Source organism: Mizuhopecten yessoensis, unplaced genomic scaffold (genome assembly GCF_002113885.1).
Source record: "Mizuhopecten yessoensis strain PY_sf001 unplaced genomic scaffold, ASM211388v2 scaffold4121, whole genome shotgun sequence".
Lineage (NCBI taxonomy): Eukaryota > Metazoa > Mollusca > Bivalvia > Pectinida > Pectinidae > Mizuhopecten > Mizuhopecten yessoensis.
The window spans coordinates 1,551,817-1,574,480 of NW_018405386.1; the positions used below are offsets into that span (position 1 = coordinate 1,551,817).

Here is a 22,664-nt window from a genome sequence, read left to right on the forward strand (position 1 = left end):
AGAAAAAAGGATTTTCTGAAAAAATACCTTAAACTCCCATAATTCATTTATTCAAATGCATGTAATTGGATTTCTCGTTTTATAAAGGTACTAATGAATCGTTCATTAAAAAAGACATACATTTTCTATTTGAACTTCTCAATGGGCACATTTTAGTTTTACTTTCCTGTAGTGAAACAACATTTTAAGACAAAGATATATTTGTTTCCTTCTATCGTATTTAGGCTTTTAGAACCCTTTGGGCCAAATTTTAGCCATTACTCTCCAAATAGTATATGGGGAATGACATATATATTTATATTATAATAGAACAGGATTTAATTCAGAAATAAAGGTATTTTTTGCACTCGCTCTTCAGTTAACGTATACTTAAGTTATTGAAGCGTGATGAAACCGGATCCACAACATCTAGATTGAGACACTTTTAAACACGTATATAGACTGATTAATCGTCTGACAGTGATGACAGATTGTATCGAAACGAAACGAGTTAAATAACTTCTTTGTTTTAAATACTTGACACTAGTTTGGAGGTCGCGGCGATATCCGTCAGTATGCTGTTAACATCAAGTATACTCCTCGTTCTGTTGAACATCATATTCTGTTCAGCTGAAATATTAGAAAACAAACGCAGTAAGTATCTTGTGGTGTATCATTACTTATTTGATCAATTTTTCTATTTCATCACTTTAACATTTTATTCTCCTCTCCATGTTTAGCATTTTTGTCTCTAATATGTTTTGACTATTTCTTTTTTTTTTATGTTTGTTCCGATTCTGAAACAAATCCTCCTCGGACACGATATTCTGATTTCCTTTACATAAATGCAGATTTATTGATGCTGTGCTTTGTGTCTTCTTTTGTGAACAGAGGCAGATGAGCTGGATTTGATCGTGTCCATAGCTTTCCACGAGAAGATCGTACGAGAGGCTCCTGCCTTGAAGGAACTGGTAGAGAAACAAGCCGTAGAATGTGAAGCCAAACTGAACCTCACGTTTAAAGCATGTGAAAGCTGCAGAGCCAGGTAAGGTTCCATACCAATTAAAATGTGAATGTGGTTACTCTCATGTTTATGTTAAAATGATATTTGGATATCTTAAAATCGTTTATTATGATATCAACATCGAATGCTCATCCGTCAAAGAGATATGTCGGGTTGCTATGCCTATTTCCCCAAAGCTGTGTCACGCTAGTGCGCGCATCCAACCGTGCACTGTTATGACGCCTCCTCAGGTATTTTTTTTTATGCATGTAGCAATATCGGAATTCCATGTCTAAGAATAGATTATTGTAAACAGACCACATATTTGGTATTTCGGCATTATTTGTTGGTGTTTAAGCACAATTAATAAATTTCATCAAAAATAGTGTCTTACCTACAAAGCGTAGCTGTACTGTACACGTGTACAGGGATTTGTTGACATGCTTCGATAGAAGTATCAAACCCAAGAGTCCAAGGTAATTTTGAAAAGTTGAAAATATACTCTAAAGGCTCTAAAAGCCCTTTAATTTACGTTAAGCATTTAAGCTTCGCAATGAGTACGGCACCTCCTTATAAAACGGCACAATATTTATAATAAGGTAATAATTGTTTGGGTTTTTTTTGTTTTTTGTTTTGTTCAAATTGTTTGTGTGAAAACTTTCTTTTAGGTATGAAATTATACCTCAACCAAACAAGGGCGGTCTTGACCAGCTGCTTTTACAGATATTACCGACAAGTTTGGGTGGATTAGCACTAGGTGGTGTAACTGGAAAACCGTTAGGAACACTTGTTGAGAAAACCATTCCAAGTGTAGTGAAAGATGTCGGCAGTAACCTTGAAACATTCTTCAAGGGCACGATTCCAAGGGTGGGAAAGGATATTAAGAAGCAGTTAGGGAAATTCTTCACCAAAACACTCCCTGGAACAGGGAAAACTGTTGTAAGTCATCTTGAAACCTTCTTTAAGAAGACAATACCGAAAACCGGAAAAAATGTAGGAGGCCATTTAGATACATTCTTCACAGAATCTATTCCGAAAGTGGGAAAGGATGTTGGTGGCCATCTGGAAACATTTTTCAAGAAAACACTCCCAAGCACAGGAAAAGATGTCGGAAACCATCTTCATACGTTCTTTAAGAAGTCGATGCCAAAAGCCGGAAAGAAAGTTAAACATTTCTTCACGAATGCGATCCCTGAAGCCGGAAAGGAAGTTAAACATTTCTTTAAAAATACTATTCCAGGTAAATAAATTTACATAGGAGTCAGAGGTATTATCAGTTTTATTGGTGAAGGTTAAAAGTTGGCTTTCATGATGAATTTACCGTTTTGTCTATGAAAATGATGAAGTGAAGCACCTGAAATATTTCATGAAACCTTTTTAGACTTTCCTTAAAAAAACTTTTAAGTTTTAGATACAAGTAAGATTTTATTTGAACTTAATAGCACTCTCTGAAATTAAGCTCTTTTTATCAATTTACCTAACCATGATGGTACTATTGATTTTTGTGTGTGTGTCTTACTTTTCACAAGAAATTTTGATTTTCATATTCTCAAAAAAGTAGTACTAAAAAAAGTGGACCAGACAGAAGTCTCATATTGTTGCAAAAAATGTTACAATCAAATATTGAATGGCAAACCTTACTGAATGAAGACGGTAGTTTCCATTCTATACATATTGTATATATATGTATCATTTATGAAAAATACATCGGAAGCAAATAAAGTATATGTAGTTTTTATATTCAGAGATTTTGCATTAATAATCATAAAAGTTTAAGTTTGTTATTGCAATTATAACATCAGAAAAGAATGTGTCCAACCTTCTGTTTAGCGGTTACAACTTGCTGTGCAAGCTTGTATTTTAAATTGTATAGTGTAATTTTTGATAGGTCTGTTTAATGGGAGACGCAGGCGACAAGCATCTCAGTGTCCCGACTGTGATAAGATAAACACTGACACTATGACGTCAAGTGATGTGACGCGTACAGGTGAGTTGATATAAGTATTTATTCCTGAGATTACTGATAACGCCCTATTGAGTCGAGTGTTCAGAGAGACAACGCCAAAAAAAAGAAAGGAAGGAAGAAAAGAATAGACAGAGGACCAAAGTATTGCAATTGGGAGAGCAGATCAAATTTCGGTTTCTTCAATATCAAATAAGCAGAACATATAAACAAAATTGTAAAAAATCCGGATAAGCAGGGGTCCGAAGTTTGGTTTATGGGTTTATTTTGTTTAAGGTTCTATTAACAGCTAAGGTCATTTAAGGACGTGGTTCCCACGTTAGTTGCCTCATACGTACAAGAGTGGTATACTACCCGTGTACGATTTACTACTGTAAATAACTTTAAGAATGGGATATATTTTTTAATTGCAAAATTGTTTATTGAGTGCTATTCTTAGAAACACAAAATTTAGATCAGTACTGTTCTACATGCTGTTATGTGCGAAATTAGGTTAAATTTATAATGTCAGTTAAAAACAAGAAAAGAACTATTGTTTCTGCTAGAAGTGCTCTTCTAATCAGAAATTTATCAAAGTTTGCTGTGTCCAAGAAGATACTGATACACAGTTATTTGCTTAAATATGTATTCTATTATTATAGTTTACTTCTATTACTAGGTCTGTGTTGCTGCTGCTGGACTATAGGTCCCCGAAGGCACCATACAACTAGTTGTCAATTTATCGACATAATTCGTCGCAATAACATTTTAATTCTGTCAAAATTTCTTAATCATTTTACCGTAAGGATTTAGCAACAGTTCATTACGTTTTACATTTAGGTGGGGTTTTTTTTCAATCTTTAAACGTGAACATTTTGACTTCCTGCATATGTGAGATTTAGATAACAGAAACATGGATGCATTAAAATGATATTTTTGTCTGTGTGTTATTACTGTTATGCAGCGTTTTTAATGTCTTTTATATCATTTTTGCAATGTAAATTACTTTGATTTTTTATAAATCTGAGTCATCAGTCAAAATAGCAAAAACATGGGAATATGCTTCATTTTATTGAAATAACAGGTAATTTGTTAGCTATATACTTCATATCTTTCATGAATATTTTAAAGTTTCTTCTATTTCCCATGAAAGCTAGTAAATCCGTTTTATATTAGAAAAAGATATTAATAACTTGTGTTATGTTGTTTTTTTGGAAGTATGCGGACAAGCTTATGTGAACAACGTCGCACAATACAGGAAGATGGCGATCATAAACCAATTAATCCACGTCGACAAAAAACCCGTGATTACCAAGGTAAGTTATGGCCCAAATGTGAATATATTATTTGAGTTTAAAATGTAAATGCTGCATGTACAATTTGTCATAAGCTGTGTATACGCTGTACAGGGGCAACATCCCAACGATAGAGTATTTTAAATATATCATATATGTGAACCACGTAATTAGCGATAAAGTTAAGTATTTGACGACAAGTCCTATGCTGTTTTTTCTTCAAACATCTTTTGACAATAATGAACGGTTGTTAAAGATTCATTAGATAATGTATCGTTAATTTAAAAAAAAAAATCTTTCAATTGTGTTTACAAAAAATATTTGTGTTTTGGTTTTATCTCATAGTGATTATTTCTTTATATCTGCACGTGTAGTGTTTGTTTTATTTTGCTTTACTTAAGTTTGAGAACTTTTCTAAATCTTTATTAACTTTAGGATGTTTAGGGTTTGAAATTTCTTTTATGCGGTCAGACTTCTTTTTATTATTTCTTTGTGAAAAAATTTCCCAATGAGTCTTTAGTATTTTTCATTATGCATTTTTAAAATTTGTCTTTAAATTTCGAAGAAATTACTTGCCTTTTTACAAACGCAAAGTTGTATAGTGATTGCCTCAAGTCTTTCGGATTAACGTACGATTAACAGGTGAACTCGAATAATCTATTTCAATATTACAGTTACTAAGAATATTCTCTATCAATATTTATGTTACTATGAATATTCTCTGTATCAATATTAAAGTTACTACGAATATTCTCTGTTTCAATATCACAGTTATGACGGATATTCGCAGAATCAACAATTCATTAATTATTAGTATTTTACTTTATATTATTAATTAATTATATTATTAAAAGGAAAACTTAAAAAGTACAATACAATTACTACGAAGACGCTTTTGTTTGTTTATCATTAAGTCATATTTATATTCAGTTATTATGATATTTTAAGAATACCGTAGAGACTATTTCATTTTTGACGAACATTTCCTATATCTACAATGTTCAACATAACAGGATGACGAATATGCCATATACATGTATAAGTACATCATGCGTAACGATTATTTTTTCTTTATATCAATGAACATATGCTAATACCTAAAATTATATTTCTATCCAAGTGTCTGCTACATATTACAATATGTCTATGTGTCTGGAATTTCTACCACACGTATGCATACTGTCCTATGTATTGCAGTTAACATAAGTGTCAGCTGTGTCAGTATATGATGCATAATGATTTCTATTCTTTATATCAATGAACATATGCTAATAGCTAAAATAGAATGTCTTTCAAAGTGTCTGCTACATATTGCAATATGTCAAAGTGTCTGGAATTTCTACCACACGTATGTATACTGTCCTATGTATTGCAGTTGACATAAGTGTCAGTTCTATTTCAGGTGACGTTCATGAGGAAAGATGCTGTCAATAAACTGCTAGAAGGTGTAGCTTCAGCATCACCCTTCGCTGTCACTTACACGGACGGAACAACCTCAGAAATTCTCAAATCTGACAGCACTCTCGATCTTCTGAATCCTAACCAGGCTTTGGGAGAAGAACTAGCTAAAGAAATATGGGACATGATATAAACATCATTTACACTTGTTTAGACTATAAGTAATGCAGCAATTACATTTTACATTGTATTTCGCAATACAATTATATGTCATGTATGCATGCATTGTTACTGTTTGACCTCATTTCCACTCGTAAGTGTGTTCATATTCCCCATACAGTAGAATTCTCTTTAATGATCAGAATATTAACTATGTAAATTTTCTAAATTAGCATATTTTGCATTTCTAAATATTAGTTCTTAATAAAGTAATGACTAACTGTTGTGTTTGTTGAAGCCATATGCGTTGCAGTAACAGCGGTTTAAGACATTTTAATGAAGACATGTTCATTAAAAATTAACAAAAGTTTAAAAATACATATAAAAGTCAAAACTAAATACCACAAACCGCTTTTTGAATTAAAGACGTAATTTTACGCAACAGGCTAGGACAAAACTATTTATAAAACTTATTGAGTGGGAAGCACATATGTATATGTTCTGTATGTCGCACAATTATCTTTGATCGGAAGCACGCAAATATTGTTATTTCATATTCATACAGTTTTATTCTTTAAATAATTCAATTTCATGCTAATTTCTACGATAACCTTTTGCTAAATTGACATTAATTTTCTTGTGCTTGAATATAATTTATCTGTTTAAACACATGGTTTTTTTTTGTAGAACGATGAAAATTAAAAATTAAATAAAAAAACAAAATTTCAATCTAATTTCAATAAAATTTAACATATGTTTTGTAATTGATGTATGTAATATTAATAAAGGTGTACTTAACTTCGGTTTTACGGTAGATAGAGCTTTTGAATATTCCTACAGGTGAATGAACTTGACAACAATATATAGGAATGCCGATGTGCTTTAAACGACACATTTGCAAGGATATAAATTCATGAAAAGAACACAACTTCATATATAAATTTGTTATAATGGCAAAAAAACTCGAAACACAAACATTTTAGCCGGACAAAAGGTGGAAGTATGGCAATGGTTTAGGTTTAAACAACATTATTTAATATATTTGAATAGATATGCGCGAGCGATTTGAAATCGTTATCGAATTAACTCGAATATATGCATCCGCCTAAACGAAATGATTTGTAGTTTGTTTTGTCATCAACATAAATCGAATAATGTAATGACTCGCTACTATTACCGATAAAATTAATAAATATGCTGATGTTCCACTTGTGAACCAATATTCATCAACTAAGGAACAAGACATAAAACGCAATACAATTACATTAAACATAGCAATCAGAGGTGTTGATGTCACGTTGACGTGTATTACATACTAAATGTCTTGTCTCCCAATAAGTGAAGAAGACGTTCTAACAGCCATTGCACCAACAGGTATATGATTCGACAGTGTGCATTTCATATGTGTACACTCTTACAATTTTAAACCAGGTAAACACCACAACTACATTAATCATGGCAATCAAAAGTGTTCCCAAAAACTAGATGTCACGTTTGCATATATATTGTATTCATTAATACGAATTATCTTGTCTCCAATTATATTGTCTTCCATCTCCCAATGTCGTGGCGTTACCGTATCAGGACGGATGGTCATCATGTTCTTACTATTATGGGTTAGCGTCTTGCTATTGAACTGTTTTGGCTCAGCTGTGAACCACCAACAAAGTGAGTACACAAATATTGATGATCATACATTACGAGATTTCGAACAGCCTGTTGGTGAGTTATAGAGCTGTTTGAAATATAAGGTGTTCAATTATCGTGAGAAATGGTACCGATCTATGCATGTGAAAACATCTAAAAAGGTAAAGTGATATTTGTAATTAAGAAATGTCACATAAGAGATTTTGAAATGAATAAATTTACACAACAAATTAAACATTTAACGTTAAAAGCAATGACTGTTTATTGATGCTGGTATTGTAATTTTACTTAGCAAGAACAATGGTGTCATTTGCTGGATAACGACTGGATCTAAATGAAATGGTACTATATTTCATTACTGCTAATTGTGATTTGGCCTTATCCACTTTTTAACCAGTAACCCGCCCCTCCCTCCTCCCCCCCTCCTCCCCCGTGAAATTACCAGGTGAAAGCATATTGCTTAATTTCACTGAAATTTGGTTAAAAAAAAAGTTAAGTGATAGGGCCAAAAATGTACATATGTATATTGTTAGCTTATATGCATAATGACGCGTCAAACAAACTCGTTATATAGTATAAAAGACTTTAATTTTCAGCTTATACAGATATATTTATTCTTGTATTCAGCATGACGCAAAGCTGTCCAAATTTGCAGTAATAACAGACTATATATCATGTCTCACTTTGATAGTTAAACACGAAAGTTAGAGACCCCGTCAATCATCACCAGAATTTTACACTGGACTCCAACAAGGGGACAGACTTCCATAAGACTTCCGTTGGTGTAATTTATTGCAAAGTTATCATCATAAACCTTTCTTTTCTGTGTTAATATAAGCGTGAAAAGTGAAAACCCTACCAGTTATTGAAATTATGAAATCTGTTTCTATGTCTAAAATGTAATTTCAGGAGATAATCTTTTGCTTGATTTCTTTTAAATATTTACATTTAAAGCACAGTCATATTGGAAATTCAACACACACATAGACAAACAAAAACTACAAGAGAATACTGAAATGTCAACAAAATTGTAATTCTAATTCCAAATGGATAAAATTAGGACAAAAAATGAACAGGAAAAATAAAAATAAATGCATTGAGTCTTTTAAAAACGAACAAGGAGAATAAGACCAGGTGTTCCGGAACGATAAGCGTCCTCTAATTCATAACAACATGCAAATCTAGGTCAAATTTGAGTAAAGTCATGTCCTCATAGCGAGAACTAGGGGTTGACACTAAGGAAACATAAACAAATTATTGTCACAAATCTTTATTTACATGTTAGTTATTTAGTGTCACTCTCCTAGTTCTCGCTTCATCAGTTTAGCTAAGTTTTTTTTGAACACCACCTTTTAAACTAAATATGCACATGAACCATGATTTCGCACTGCCCATCATCTGTCAGGTGATATTTTATGGAAAATGTAATGTAATGCTTTAATTGACGATCTCTAATTGTAAGCTATCGCTATCTGAGAAATTAGTTTGGGAATGTCTAGCACATTTTCTCTTGACAAGTAACTATCTTTTTTGTCCTAACCCTGGTTATGTCAGGTGATTGGGACTAGTGCTCAGTGCCACCATTGTGTATGCAACTACACTGTCGTAAGAGGAAGCTGCGACAGGGGTTAACTTTGTTGCTTCCGGCATTATATACACACAGTTAAAGGTATTAAATACCATAAAGTGGTAATAAACCATGGATACCAATACTCATTCACAAACCCTTGTCAATATAGATAATAAAAAAATATTTTCATTTCGGCTTAAAAATAAAAGATTATTTATTAGTTATTTTTGTAGTAATAAAAAATTGTTTAAATGGAACATCTGTTTTTTTTGCAACATTAATCATTTACAGATTAACAAAACTCATATTTAGATAAAAAAAAAGAAGCTTGTATAGATCAACAGTCTTTATTTACAGATCAACAAGGTCTGCGACAAGGGGTAAACTTTGTTGCTTCCGGCATTGTATACACACAGTTAAAGGTATTAAATACCATAAAGTGGTAATAAACCATGGATACCAATACTCATTTACAGACCCTTGTCAATATAGATAATAAAAAATATTTTCATTTCGGCTTAAAAATAAAAAAAAATGTTTAAATGGAACATCTGTTTTTTTGCAACATTAATCATTTACAGATTAACAATACTCGTATTTAGATAAAAAAAAAAAATAAGCTTGTATAGATCAACAGTCTTTATCTACAGATCAACAATGCTCATATATAGATTAAAATTAATCTTTTATATATCAACTGTCCTCATTAATAGATCAACAATGCTCATATAGAGATCAGAAATAATCTTTTATAGATCAACATTTCCAATTTACAGATCAACAATACTCAAATTCAGATCAGAAATAATCTTTTATAGGTCAACAGTACTCATTAACAGATCAACAATGCTCATATTTAGATCAGAAATAATCTTTTATAGGTCAACAGTACTCATTAACAGATCAACAATGCTCATATTTAGATCAGAAATAATATTTTATAGGTCAACAGTACTCATTACAGATAAATGCCAAGATTAACACCTAAATTATTCTGAATAAATACACTAATGATTTGACACACTCATGATATAAAAACCTACATAGAAAAGGCACATTCATAAAATAGCGAAATGTCTCATCACGAAAAGCGCTACAATTAATATACCGCTAAAACATACACGTTAACAGTAACTATTTGCAGACAATTAATAACATATACAAACAAGAAAGATGTTTTGGTATCTGAAAATACAAATTTTGATATTTACAGAAGCGAAAGAGCTCAATGAGATAGTGACACGAATTTACCGTGATAGGATCTTACGAGAATTCTACACTTATAAGGATCTTGTAAAACAACAAGAATTGGAATGTGAAACAAAAGTAAACGAGACAAAAGCTACCTGTCACACCTGTATATCGAGGTAAGACTAATGAAACAATTAAATGAAATAGTAATGTTTATTTCATGTTAAATTTTATCAAATAAAAATGCATCAAATAACAATTAACTATCTAGAGACCTTCATTGTCAAACGTTAATGCATAACGTTCTTTTTTATGATATTTTTTTTATAACACAAAGATAGTCGTTACAACATTTTGCGACCTTTGAAATACGTCTGTTTCCTTTGTCAAGCAAAGAGTCACATGACCAATGTCTTGACTCTAACCTGCTGGAACTAACTCATTAAGCCACAATGTGCCGAGTCAGTAACGTCAGCTGACATTTCGTCCGAATAACACCCTTGTACTGCAGACAGTCGGAGGGCCGAGTGATATGTTTATCCATTCAGCCCCCTTATGTTATTTTGTATTATTTTACAGGTACAGTGATACATCACTACAGATTGACAATGTCACCAAGACACCAAAAACCAGCGATGTAAACATATCTACATTTGCTAATACCTTTCCAAACATCAATGGCGATAGTCTATCAGCAGTACGCGGTATAACCGAACCAACCATTGGTAGCGAAATACCACCCAGCAGTTCAACGAAAACGAGCAAAAACATAAACATACCGCTCAAAAGTAGTAGTAGCGATAGCTTACCAACCGTCAGTGATACTGTAATACCAACCACCAGTAGTAATAGTATACCATCTACCACTAGTGATAGTTTACCAACCACCAGTGATACTGTAATACCAACCACCAGTAGTAATAGCATACCATCTACCACTAGTGATAGTTTACCAACCGCCAGCGATACTGTAGTACCAACCACCAGTAGTAATAGCATACCATCTACCACTAGTGATAGTTTACCAACCGCCAGCGATATCGGAACACCAACTACCAGAAATGATATCTTACCAATCATCACTGAAACTGTAACGCTAACAACCACTGATAATGGCATACCAACCACCAGTAAAATAGCATCACTAACCACAAGTATTCATAACCTACCAACAATCCCTGATATTGAAACATCAACAACAAGTAGTAATTCCATGACAACCATCAGTGATATTGTAAACCTAACCACCAGTGATATAAATGAAAACACTAGAATTGGTAATAACATACCAACCACACATGATATAAAAACAATGCCGACCAAACAGGGTAGTTCGTTACGAATTATAAGTAATACAACGACACCAGCCGACAGTAGCATTAAGATACCTCCCAAACACAATAGTACGTTACCAACTACAGGTAAATCAACCACCCCAGCCGACAGTAGCATTAAGATACCTACCAAACACAGTGGTACGTTACCGACTACAGGTAAATCAACCACACCAGCCGACAGGAGCATTAAGATAACTACCAAACACAGTGGTACGATACCAATTACAGGTAAATCAACCACACCAGCCGACAGTAGCATTAAGATACCTACCAAACACGGTAGTGCGTTACCAACTACAGGTAAATCAACCACACCAGCCGACAGACGCATAAAGATGCCTACCAAACACAGTGGTACGTTACCAGCCATAGGTAAATCAACCACACCAGCCGACAGTAGCATAAAGATACCTACCAAACAGGGTAATATCACACCAACCAGCAGTCGTAACACATTAACAACAATCCGTGATAATAACATGATAACCATCACTGGTAATATCACACCAACACTCACTAATGATAACAAACCAACCATCAGCGTAAATAACAGGCCGGCCATCGGAGGAAATGACATTCCAACTATAAGTGGTGATAATATACCAACCACCATTGGCGATAACATACCATCAATTAGTGGTAATAGCCAACCGACCGTCAGGGGTGATAAACTAACCATCACCAGTGGTGATAATATACCAACCATCAGTAGTGATAACATACCAACAATCAGTCGGGATAACATAACCGTTAGTGGTGATAACATACCAACCGTCAGTAGCGATAGAATATCAACGGTCAGTAGTGATATTATAACACCAATAATTGGTGATAACATACCAACCATTAGTGGTGATAACAAACAAACCTCCAGGGATGATAAAATACCAACAACCAATGGTGGAAACATACTAACTACCATTGGTGATAACATACCAAGCAGCAGTGGAGATAGCATACCAACAACCAGAGGTGATACCATACTAACTACCATTGGTGATAACATACTAACTACCATTGGTGATAACATACCAAGCATCAGTGGAGATAGCATACCAACAACCAGAGGTGATACCATACCAACAACCAATGGTGAAAACATACTAACTACCATTGGTGATAACAAACCAAGCATCAGTGGAGATGACATACCAACAACCAGAGGTGATACCATACTAACTACCATTGGTGATAACATACCAAGCATCAGTGGAGATAGCATACCAACAACCAGAGGTGATACCATACTAACTACCATTGGTGATAACATACCAAGCAGAAGTGGAGATAGCATACCAACAACCAGAGGTGATACCATACCAACAACCAGTGGTGAAAACATACTAGCTACCATTGGTGATAACATACCAAGCATCAGTGGAGATAGCATACCAACAACCAGAGGTGATACCATATCAACAACCAATGGTGAAAACATACTAACTACCATTGGTGATAACAAACCAAGCATCAATGGAGATGACATACCAACAACCAGAGGTGATACCATATTAACTACCATTGGTGATAACATACCAAGCATCAGTGGAGATAACATACCAACAACCAGAGGTGTTAACATACCAACAACCAATGGTGGAAACATACTAACTACCATTGGTGATAACAAACCAAGCATCAGTGGAGATGACATACCACCAACCAGTCGTGATAACATACCAACTACCTTTGGTGGTACCATACAAACCATCGGAGGGGATAGCATACCAACCGTCAGTGGCATTGACATATCAACCATCAGTGGTAATGGCATACCAACTATCAGTGCAAATAACATACCAACCATCAATGATACAAAAATACCACCCATAAGCGGTGATAACAAGCCAACAGGTAGTGAAAATAAGATACAAACCGTCAGTGGTGATAACATACCAACAATCAGTGGTAATATCATACCGACCATCAGTGGTAATAGCCTACCGACCATCAGTGGTAATATCATACCGACCATCAGTGGTAATAGCCTACCGACCATCAGTGGTAATAACAAACACACCATTAGTGATAATAACATACCGACCTACAGTGATAATAACATACACACCTACAGTGATAATAACATACCAACAGTCAAGGATATTAAAATGTCTAAAATCCCTAGTAATAACGTTAAAACAATCAGTGCTCATAACATTCCAAAAATGAGGGAAAACACGCTTCAAAGAATTATTAACAGGCCAATCATGAGTAGTAACAACAGACCAGTTCACAATATCAATATTATATTACCTTTTAGCCGTAATAACCTTTCAGATAGACAAACCAACGATAAGAACAATGTACCGATTTCTCCTGGTAGTCGGGAACTAGCCATGAGTGGAAATGAACTGGCAGAAGAGAATATAGTCAAGATAGAAAGCAGCAGTTTAATCAAGGTATCAACTGTTGTTAATCTTATTGAAAATACAGCAAAGAACAGTGGCCTAGTAATTCTAAATACCAGTGGTTTTAACCGAAAAGATATTAATGATACTACACAACTAATTAACACGGTTACTGAACATACAAATACCAGTGGTTTTAACCGAAAAGATATTAATGATACTACACAACTAATTAACACGGTTACTGAACATACAAATACCAGTGGTTTTAACCGAAAAGATATTAATGATACTACACAACTAATTAACACGGTTACTGAACATACAAATACCAGTGGTTTTAACCGAAAAGATATTAATGATACTACACAACTAATTAACACGGTTACTGAACATACAAATACCAGTGGTTTTAACCGAAAAGATATTAATGATACTACACAACTAATTAACACGGTTACTGAACATACAAATACCAGTGGTTTTAACCGAAAAGATATTAATGATACTACACAACTAATTAACACGGTTACTGAACATACAAATACCAGTGATGTTAACATAACAACTAGTGAGGAAATTGACCAATTGCTTACAGAGATAGAATCTCAAAGTCTGCTGGGTACTGGTATTTCTCTTACAAATGTAGTGCAGTCGCCGCTTACAAAACTGGTTGGGAAAACCGTTCCAAATATTGTTAGTAAAATCGTTCCAACCCGTGATGTTAACATAACAACTAGTGACGAAATTGACAAATTGCTTACAGAGATAGAATCTCAAAATCTGCTGGGTACTGGTATTGCTCTTACAAATGTAGTGCAGTCGCCGCTTACAGAACTGGTTGGGAAAACCGTTCCAAAGATTGTTAGTAAAGTCGTTCCAAACATTGTTAGTAAAGTCGTTCCAAATATTTTTAGTAAAATAGATAGTAACATTGAACCGTTGTTCAAAGAGACGCTTCCAAAGGTTGGAAAGGCGATTGGGAAAAATGTGGAAACCTTCTTTAGCAGTACACTTCCAAAGGTCCGTGTTGGAGAACCTCTTGAAAAAGTAGTTACTAAAACACTCCCTGAGGCTTCAAAAGGATTCGGAAAACATCTTGATACGTTCGTTTCCAAGTTACTCCCAGATACTGCAAAGTTAATCGGCAGCAATGTTAAATCTTTCCTTGATACGAAGACTTTCCGTTTACCTAAGAATGTTGGAAGTTATCTTGAAACATTTTTCACTGAGACTATCCCTAAGGCTGGTAGAAGTGTTGGAGGCCATTTGGAGACATTTATCACGAAGACGATTCCAGGTAATCTCCTTGCTTTTTTTCTAACCTCTTATAATTAATGATAATGAGTCGTTTATATTCCATATTGTTATCACTTTCTTTCCTGATTGATTAATTTTGGAAACATATGAAATGGCAGAAAAACAACATCGAAATGAAATTAAAGTGCACGGAAAACATAGTCTGGTCGTTGGAAGTATCGCTATTTTTTGCATGTAAGCAAACAAAAGGTAAAAGCGCAATTTTGGACAATTTAATTTGGCAAATATTTAAGATAGCACTCCTCCTTGTCAAAAATCAAACTTCTTACGACAAATGGAAGCGAGAAAAGCCTACAAAATCACTATTTTGCCATTATAAATATTTTCACTCGCTATACTCGTTATTAGGAAAACGCTTCGTGTGGCTCATACACATTGGTAAGTAAAAGAACCAGTGGTGAAAAAGATAATCCATAATTAATATCTATAGTAATTTTATTCAGCATACATGCGGTGCGCATAAATATCATGTTTGGCAAAAACAAATTATGATGGTGATATTGTTAGTATTCACCTAAATGCTGTCGAAGTTTGACATTGAATTGTTTCAATGTTTTGGATTTAGGATGAACACTCAATAATCAAAGGTTAAGATAGTATCATAGTTGTACCTTTTCGAATAATGACAAAATAGTGACTGGGATTCTACTCTATGCTACTTCAGCGAACTGCAAATTGCATTTTGCAATTGTATTAAAAATTGGAAAAAGACATTTTTTCTTATGTTTTCTTATATTATCAACAATTATGTATTTTTCAAAATACACAGTTTTGGCATGTACCGAATGGATATATTCACACGCTACTACGAGTACAAGCCTAATGTTGTTGCCGAATATTTACCATATGTGGGTGGTTATTGTATTTTTCCTGTATTATTGTGTTATTATTTACGTTTTGATAAATGTTTAGGGATTGACCCGAATAAAAAGACATATGATTTCGTACGCTTCGCTGAATTATTTCTTTTCTTATAAACATGGGTATAGCTATTACTCAGAAGATCTTTAGTTTCCTTTCAAGATGCGTCTTGCTGACTACTTTCATTTATGATCATTTATTATTAGAAAATGCAATTAATTAGCTATTTAATGTTTTGTATATTGTTCCTTTTGTCTAGTCAGAAAAGTATGTCTTGACTAATAGTTAAAAATCATGTTGATTTGATGTTTGACATTGACCTGGTGTAGATCCCCGGACCCGCCAATGTTGGGGAGCCTGAAGTTGGTTCCTAGTTCCTAGTTCCTAATAACTAGACCCTAGTTCCGTTTAAGGTAAACGGAACTAGGAACCAGACCCTAGTTCCGTTTAACATAAACGGAACTGGGAACCAGACCCTAGTTCCGTTTAACATGTGCAAGTTAATATAAAACATGTACACATAATCAAGATATATGATATGCAAGGAAGCACCGTTTACAATTCACCGCGTAGAGCTATGACATTTTATGTGTTTGTAGGTGTGTTTGGCCGCAGACGAAGACGACAGATTTCGCAGTGTATATCATGTGACGAAATCAACAACATGACTGTCACGGAACGCAAACATGCTGGTGGGTTTTACAGAAAGCTTTACTTGTATATCAGCTAACAGCTTGTTAGGAGTTTATCTAATATTATTTTAAAACACCAGTGTTAGAAGCATCCTTTCAGTATTTTTCAATTACTTTTAAGACTAATTTTATTATGAACAGTTAAAAGTAAATCAATCTTTTATTTGTACGGAAAGCTTACAATGCTGAATGGGAAAGCTACTAACCGCTACATCCTTATATTAACATAAGTTGTCGATGTCAATCTAGTTACACAGTAACCACAAAGAATGAGACCATTGTCTTCAATATAAGTAAGTTAAACTGCAAGATAAATGTCATTACCTGTGGTTTTTAGTATAGATCATTGAAGTATGAGAAATTTCATCCCTATTTTCTTGTAATAAACATCGTATATCATATTTTATTTTCATTTTAGTGTGTTGTATTTAATCTCATTATGTATTCTTATTAAGCAAACAGATTACTACATCATCGTTTTTTAAATGTTTTACAATCGTTCTGTTATAAGTAATAAGTATGTTAGTTTTAGTCATTATTCAATTGATTCAACAAAACATGTCATTTCCGAGGAAAAGTGTGTTATAGAGTTTAATTATTCACCACATTGGCCACATATAACATTACCACGCCATAACGATATTGTCAAGTTCAAAACTGCCTTTCCTCAGCGAGCGATTAATCATTTTCGTTTCTGTGGATACTTCGCCACTTTTCTATTGTAAATAGGCATTTGAAAGTACTTTTTCTGTTCTATGTTAAATACAAAGAAAATTATAGGTTGAAGGCATTTTAGGGAGTCAAAACATAATGAACTACTTGCCAAGATCATAATGCTGCAGGAAAAATATCGAAAATATATTTTCGCCGGTAGCACAATGGATACGTTCCGTTCATTTTAATCAAGAGGTCCGCGGATCGATTCCCTGTAGTGGATACGTGTTTTGTAAGAAAGGTTATTTATTTTTCACATATTTCTTTCGTAAATATCCCTTTGCTTTACAATAAATAAACAAGCAATTCGAAATAAGAATATTTCCAAACAAATTGTGTTTTTTCCTCGTAAGAGAAACGAATCCGACCACCATGATTTCTAACCTTCACATGCTTGCTTAACGTTTCCAAAAACGTTACATATTTTACAGACTCCTTTTATATTCATCTATATTTCAGTGTGTGGAGTTGATCCGGCCAAACAGTTTGAAAAGATGGTAAAACTAGGCAATCAGATCTTTCTAAATAGAAAACCCATCATAACAGAAGTAAGTAAAGCATAATCATGAATTTATATTAATTTATCAAAATTCATACTAATGTATTGGTAAAAAAATCTCTAATACTAATTATAAGATAAGAAGACTTACTGTCAGAGGTTCATAACCAAATGTAATCAAATAATAAATTATTTATATATCAAAAACCGGTTTTATGAAATATTTCATAGATACATTTCATAATAGAGATCAGCCAATGTGTTCCCTTCATTAATGGCAAAGAAGCTTTGTGCCTTTCATTAGATTTAAACATATGTAACAAAACAAATTATAATTCACGAAGTAAGTTTTCGGTTCCTTTAAGCGTTAATTTTGTAATACGTTTGAACGGATATAAAAAGTGAGTAATCTCATTAGTTAAGATACGTTTCAAAACGACACTCATATTGGCTATAAGCTAACCAGCCACGCGTGGATTTCTTTGTGTAGTACAGGATATCCTATATTCAAATTTCATGGTTGTCAGCTCCTACTTTTACTAGACGTATATAGTCAATATATACATCTGAAATAATACCTAAATAAGATTTATCATTTGGGAATATATGATGTCAAAGTTTTACTTTATATACAAATAATGTACAATGACCGACTGGTCCCTTTGTTAAGCCAACAAATTGACCAGTCGGTCTTGAAACGTTTAATACGTACATTGTTTGTGTATATAGTAAACAATTGACAATACATTTAAAAATATTCCGTTAATTCAATGGGCCACATAAATAACAGGTTATGGCGGTTCGACTGATGCAGCTAAGAAAACCAAGATTTTATTAATACAAGAAACGATACTTTCTGCTTTAAAGTCATTAATGTTTGTTCCACAAACAAGAGACTAACTAACCTTATTGTTTATATATCACTATCAATCATTACAATTCATAATGTTTTCTAAGAATTATTCAAATGCGTTAAGCATTTCAATGTAACCGCTTGATCAAGTGCCTGAAAAAATACATGGCAAATGTGTAAATGCTAGGTTTCATATTTGTAAACATGCATAACAAAAGTATATTTCCATGAAAATGTGAGATGACGTCAATATATGAGAATATACGTAACAAATAATCACTTCTATTTAACCGCTAGGTGACGTACAATAGAGCGGACGTGACACGCTTAATTAGGAAAGGGGTTGTCACAGTACCGTCCTTTATGGTAACATACAACGTTGGAGGTTTCACCAAAACGCAACAGATAAATAGGACTCTGGACCTGCTGAGTTCCAACCAGGATATAGGAGAAGACCTTGCCACGGAAATATGGAATTTATTCTTCACCACAAACATGCCTATCTGATTGTCATTGGATTAGGATTTAGGAGAGGAACTGGCTAAAGAAACATGGACATTTTTTTGCCACAAAAACGTCTATGTGATTTTCATTCGATACAAGCAAATTAAACTTAGTCATGTCAATAAAATTTATATTCTGCCTTTTCAGACCATATATGGTATGATGGTTAAGCAAAATTAAATTTAGTTGATATCCAACTGCTTACTTATCTTATATAATGACGTGAATGCAATGTTCGATTATCTGATTATTTTCATATTATTACATAATTTAATGCATATTAGATATTTAACATTATCTGAGCGTTAAATAATTAGTGTATAGCCGGGTATAGTATTAGTATTAGGGGTAACATACATTTAATTGACAACATTTCTACTGAAAGGAACACAGACACATTCTTAAGCACATCATTGTATTTAGATAAGGGGATACGAGAGTTCGGTACGGGAGGAGTACCACAGAGGAATGAATATCGGAAATCTAATTTCCTTTTACTTTATATCTCCTTCATTTTTAACGTTATTTCTAGTGTAAACATATGTTTACATAATGTTGGTGGCTTTACATAAATACTCGATGACTTCTCAAGAGAAGTCATTTAACTTTCTACGTAGTGTAATTTAACAACATCTTCCATTTTATTGTCAAGGTGTCTCGTCAACAACTGACAATATTTAAGTTTCGAACGAATTTTCGTAAGATCAGATTTTAAATACATACTAAAGCAGGATTTAGATTTGTAAAGCTTTTAAGTGATAACCTAATGTACAAGCACCTTTATGATGCTGGAGGATTATTGATTGAGATACTTCTGTTAGTAGATAAAGGCGTAAGAAATTGAGGACATGTAAAATGTTTAAGCTGGGGTATGAAACCGAAAGTTATTCTAACTTAAGTCTAATATCATATCACAGAAAGCAAAGCTTTTGTTCTGAGAGAGCCCATTAAAGTTGGATATAGGAGAATACGAGATGATAAATGTTGAAGACAGAAAGTGCAATTATGTGTTACCGCCAATTCGTGGAGGACGAAACACATGCTTATTAATTTATCGACAATATCAGGATATCCAAGATGAGTTAAGTAAATCTATACTCAGTTTCTATTCAGATGTTTATGATTTTTTATATCTGTAAATTGTGTGTGTGTATGTGTGGTTTGGTAGTCCAGTTATATTACCATAAGGGAAATGTTGTCAAAATATTCTAACACATATTATTACAAACTTTAAACATGTGAGAAAGTTTACTATATGATGTTTAGTAAATATATACTGATTAATATGATAGATACCAATCATGTACTGACAAAATATGATAATTACAAAATATGTACTGAGAAATATTATATATTATTATATAAATATGATGATTATCAAGTGTTCACTGAAGAATATGATGATTTTCAGGCATGTACTGAAAAATATGATGATTATCAGGCATGTACTGAGAAATATGATATTATCAGGCATGTACTGAGAAATATGATGATTATCAGGCATGTACTGAAAAATATGATATGATAAGGTGTGTACTGAAAAAACAATAATGATAATTACCAAGTGCGTACTGTATATGATAATCACCAAGGATGTACTGTCAATATGATAATTACCGAGTATGTATTGTAAATAATAATCTCTAATTATAACATGTATACAATAAAAACCAAGAAAGTATTTCAATGCGTGATAATTACAAAGTATTTTCTCTAATATATAATAATTACTAAGCATGTACGCTAATATTTGTTAATTAAAAGTAATATATTAAATAAACAATAATGAACAATTTTGTACTTTATAATTATGTTAAACAGGCCATCGTAATTAATTTAAATATTATCTGTTGATTCTTTTTCTTGTGCTCTATGTACTTGTGTAACTTTCATTTATGTTTGAAAGGTGAGAATTAAATAAAATATCTTAAATAAATACAAATTGTTACTAGTTTTAAAACAGAAAATCAATTTGATATTATAATCACGTGTCATGCAATTGACAAGTTAATTACGTTCCTTGACACATTAATAGATCACAAACAAATAGCCGAGGTTTTGTTGTCACGTTATCATTCTTACCCTAAGTCATGACAGGATAAATTAATGTTTACTTCAGTTGCACCTGTTGTTTTTTAAATCTATTTACATATTTGCCTTAGTAAAATATATCATGTTGACTTGATCAAAGCTTAGAGATAATTGACAAATTAATAAAATATTTGGTAATTAACGAGAGCGGTGACACCCCGCTCAAATTCTGCACTGGCCTCATGGATCGTCCGAGAAAACTTTAGAAATAATACACAATATTATAATTACGTTGATTTGAACCATGAAGCATTTCAGCATATAATTATTTGGTTTGGTTTGGTTTAGTATTGTTTAACGTCCTATTTACAGCTATGGTCATTTAAGGACGGCCTCCCTTGTGTGCAAGGTGCATGCGTGTAGTGTATGCGTGTGTGTTTTGGGAGGCTGCGATATGTTCGTGTTTGTCTCCTTGTGATAGCGCGGAAATGATGCCGACTTTCTAATGCTACCTCACTGAAACATACTACCGAAGACACCCAGCAGGACACCCCACCCGGTCACACTATACTGACAACGGGCGAACCAGTCATCCCACTCCTAAATTGCTCAACTAAAGGCCAAAAGTGAGGCATTGTCAAGGGAGACATAAGGAAAAAGAAAGTTGTTTAGAAAGAAGGAAAAAAGATAAGATCCCAAATTTAGTCGCCTCTTACGATCATGCAATGGGTGCAGCAGTTACAATTATTACGCCCTATCTGCAGGGAAGCATATAATTAAATCACAGATATAATCTTCTAACAGATATTAGAACAATCATATATGGTCACACTATACTGTTCAGCCATCTGTAATGAACGACACGTACTTCTTTTGTATTTATTTCTGGTTTTATATTTCCGTATTATCTAAGTAAAGATGAAGGCTGCATGTTTGGCTGTTCAAAGTGTATTGGGTGGGAATGTGGCCACTCATGGTGTAGGAGGTGTCAAAGTTGCCACGCAAGGTGTCCGAGCGAGGGGTCGATGTGGTTATTCAAGGTGTGTGGTGAGTGCCAATCGCGTCCATTCAAGCTATTAGGAAAACATATGTGGATATGTCGGTTGATCACTCAATGTGTGTTATTTGCGTTTGGCCACTCAATGGGTGAGTCTTGTGGCCTGAAATCCACTCTCAAACCTTTTGAGGCCACAACGCCACCCTCACACAATGAGTGGCCACATCACCACCTTTTCATCCAGTGGCCAGAATGCACCCTCGCAACTGGAGAGATTACATCACCCCCAAACCTTGAGTGGCAACAATGCCAGCCACACACAAT

General features: G+C 33.6%; 2 protein-coding genes across 7 annotated transcripts; both read left to right on the forward strand.

Annotated features, from left to right (window-relative positions):
* Positions 1-444: 444 nt before the first annotated feature.
* Positions 445-6,430, forward strand: LOC110448639. The gene is made up of 6 exons (XM_021495001.1): positions 445-633; positions 871-1,024; positions 1,651-2,222; positions 2,871-2,969; positions 4,143-4,240; positions 5,622-6,430. The coding sequence occupies exons 1-6, from the start codon at positions 555-557 to the stop codon at positions 5,808-5,810; spliced, it is 1,191 nt and encodes a 396-aa protein (XP_021350676.1). The 5' UTR covers positions 445-554; the 3' UTR covers positions 5,811-6,430.
* A 578-nt stretch (positions 6,431-7,008) lies between these two features.
* Positions 7,009-20,993, forward strand: LOC110448584 (mucin-5AC-like). Of its 6 annotated transcripts, none has more exons than XM_021494906.1 (7): positions 7,009-7,444; positions 10,207-10,360; positions 10,764-13,990; positions 14,063-15,169; positions 16,650-16,742; positions 17,916-18,004; positions 19,106-20,993. In XM_021494906.1, exons 1-7 carry the CDS (start codon positions 7,366-7,368, stop codon positions 19,313-19,315), a joined length of 4,959 nt encoding a protein of 1,652 aa, XP_021350581.1. In that variant the 5' UTR covers positions 7,009-7,365; the 3' UTR covers positions 19,316-20,993. The 6 variants fall into 6 exon arrangements, with proteins under 6 accessions (XP_021350581.1, XP_021350580.1, XP_021350583.1 ...); XM_021494905.1 differs by having other exon boundaries at positions 10,764-13,985; positions 14,058-15,169; XM_021494908.1 differs by having other exon boundaries at positions 7,010-7,444; positions 10,764-14,335; positions 14,408-15,169.
* Positions 20,994-22,664: the final 1,671 nt, after the last annotated feature.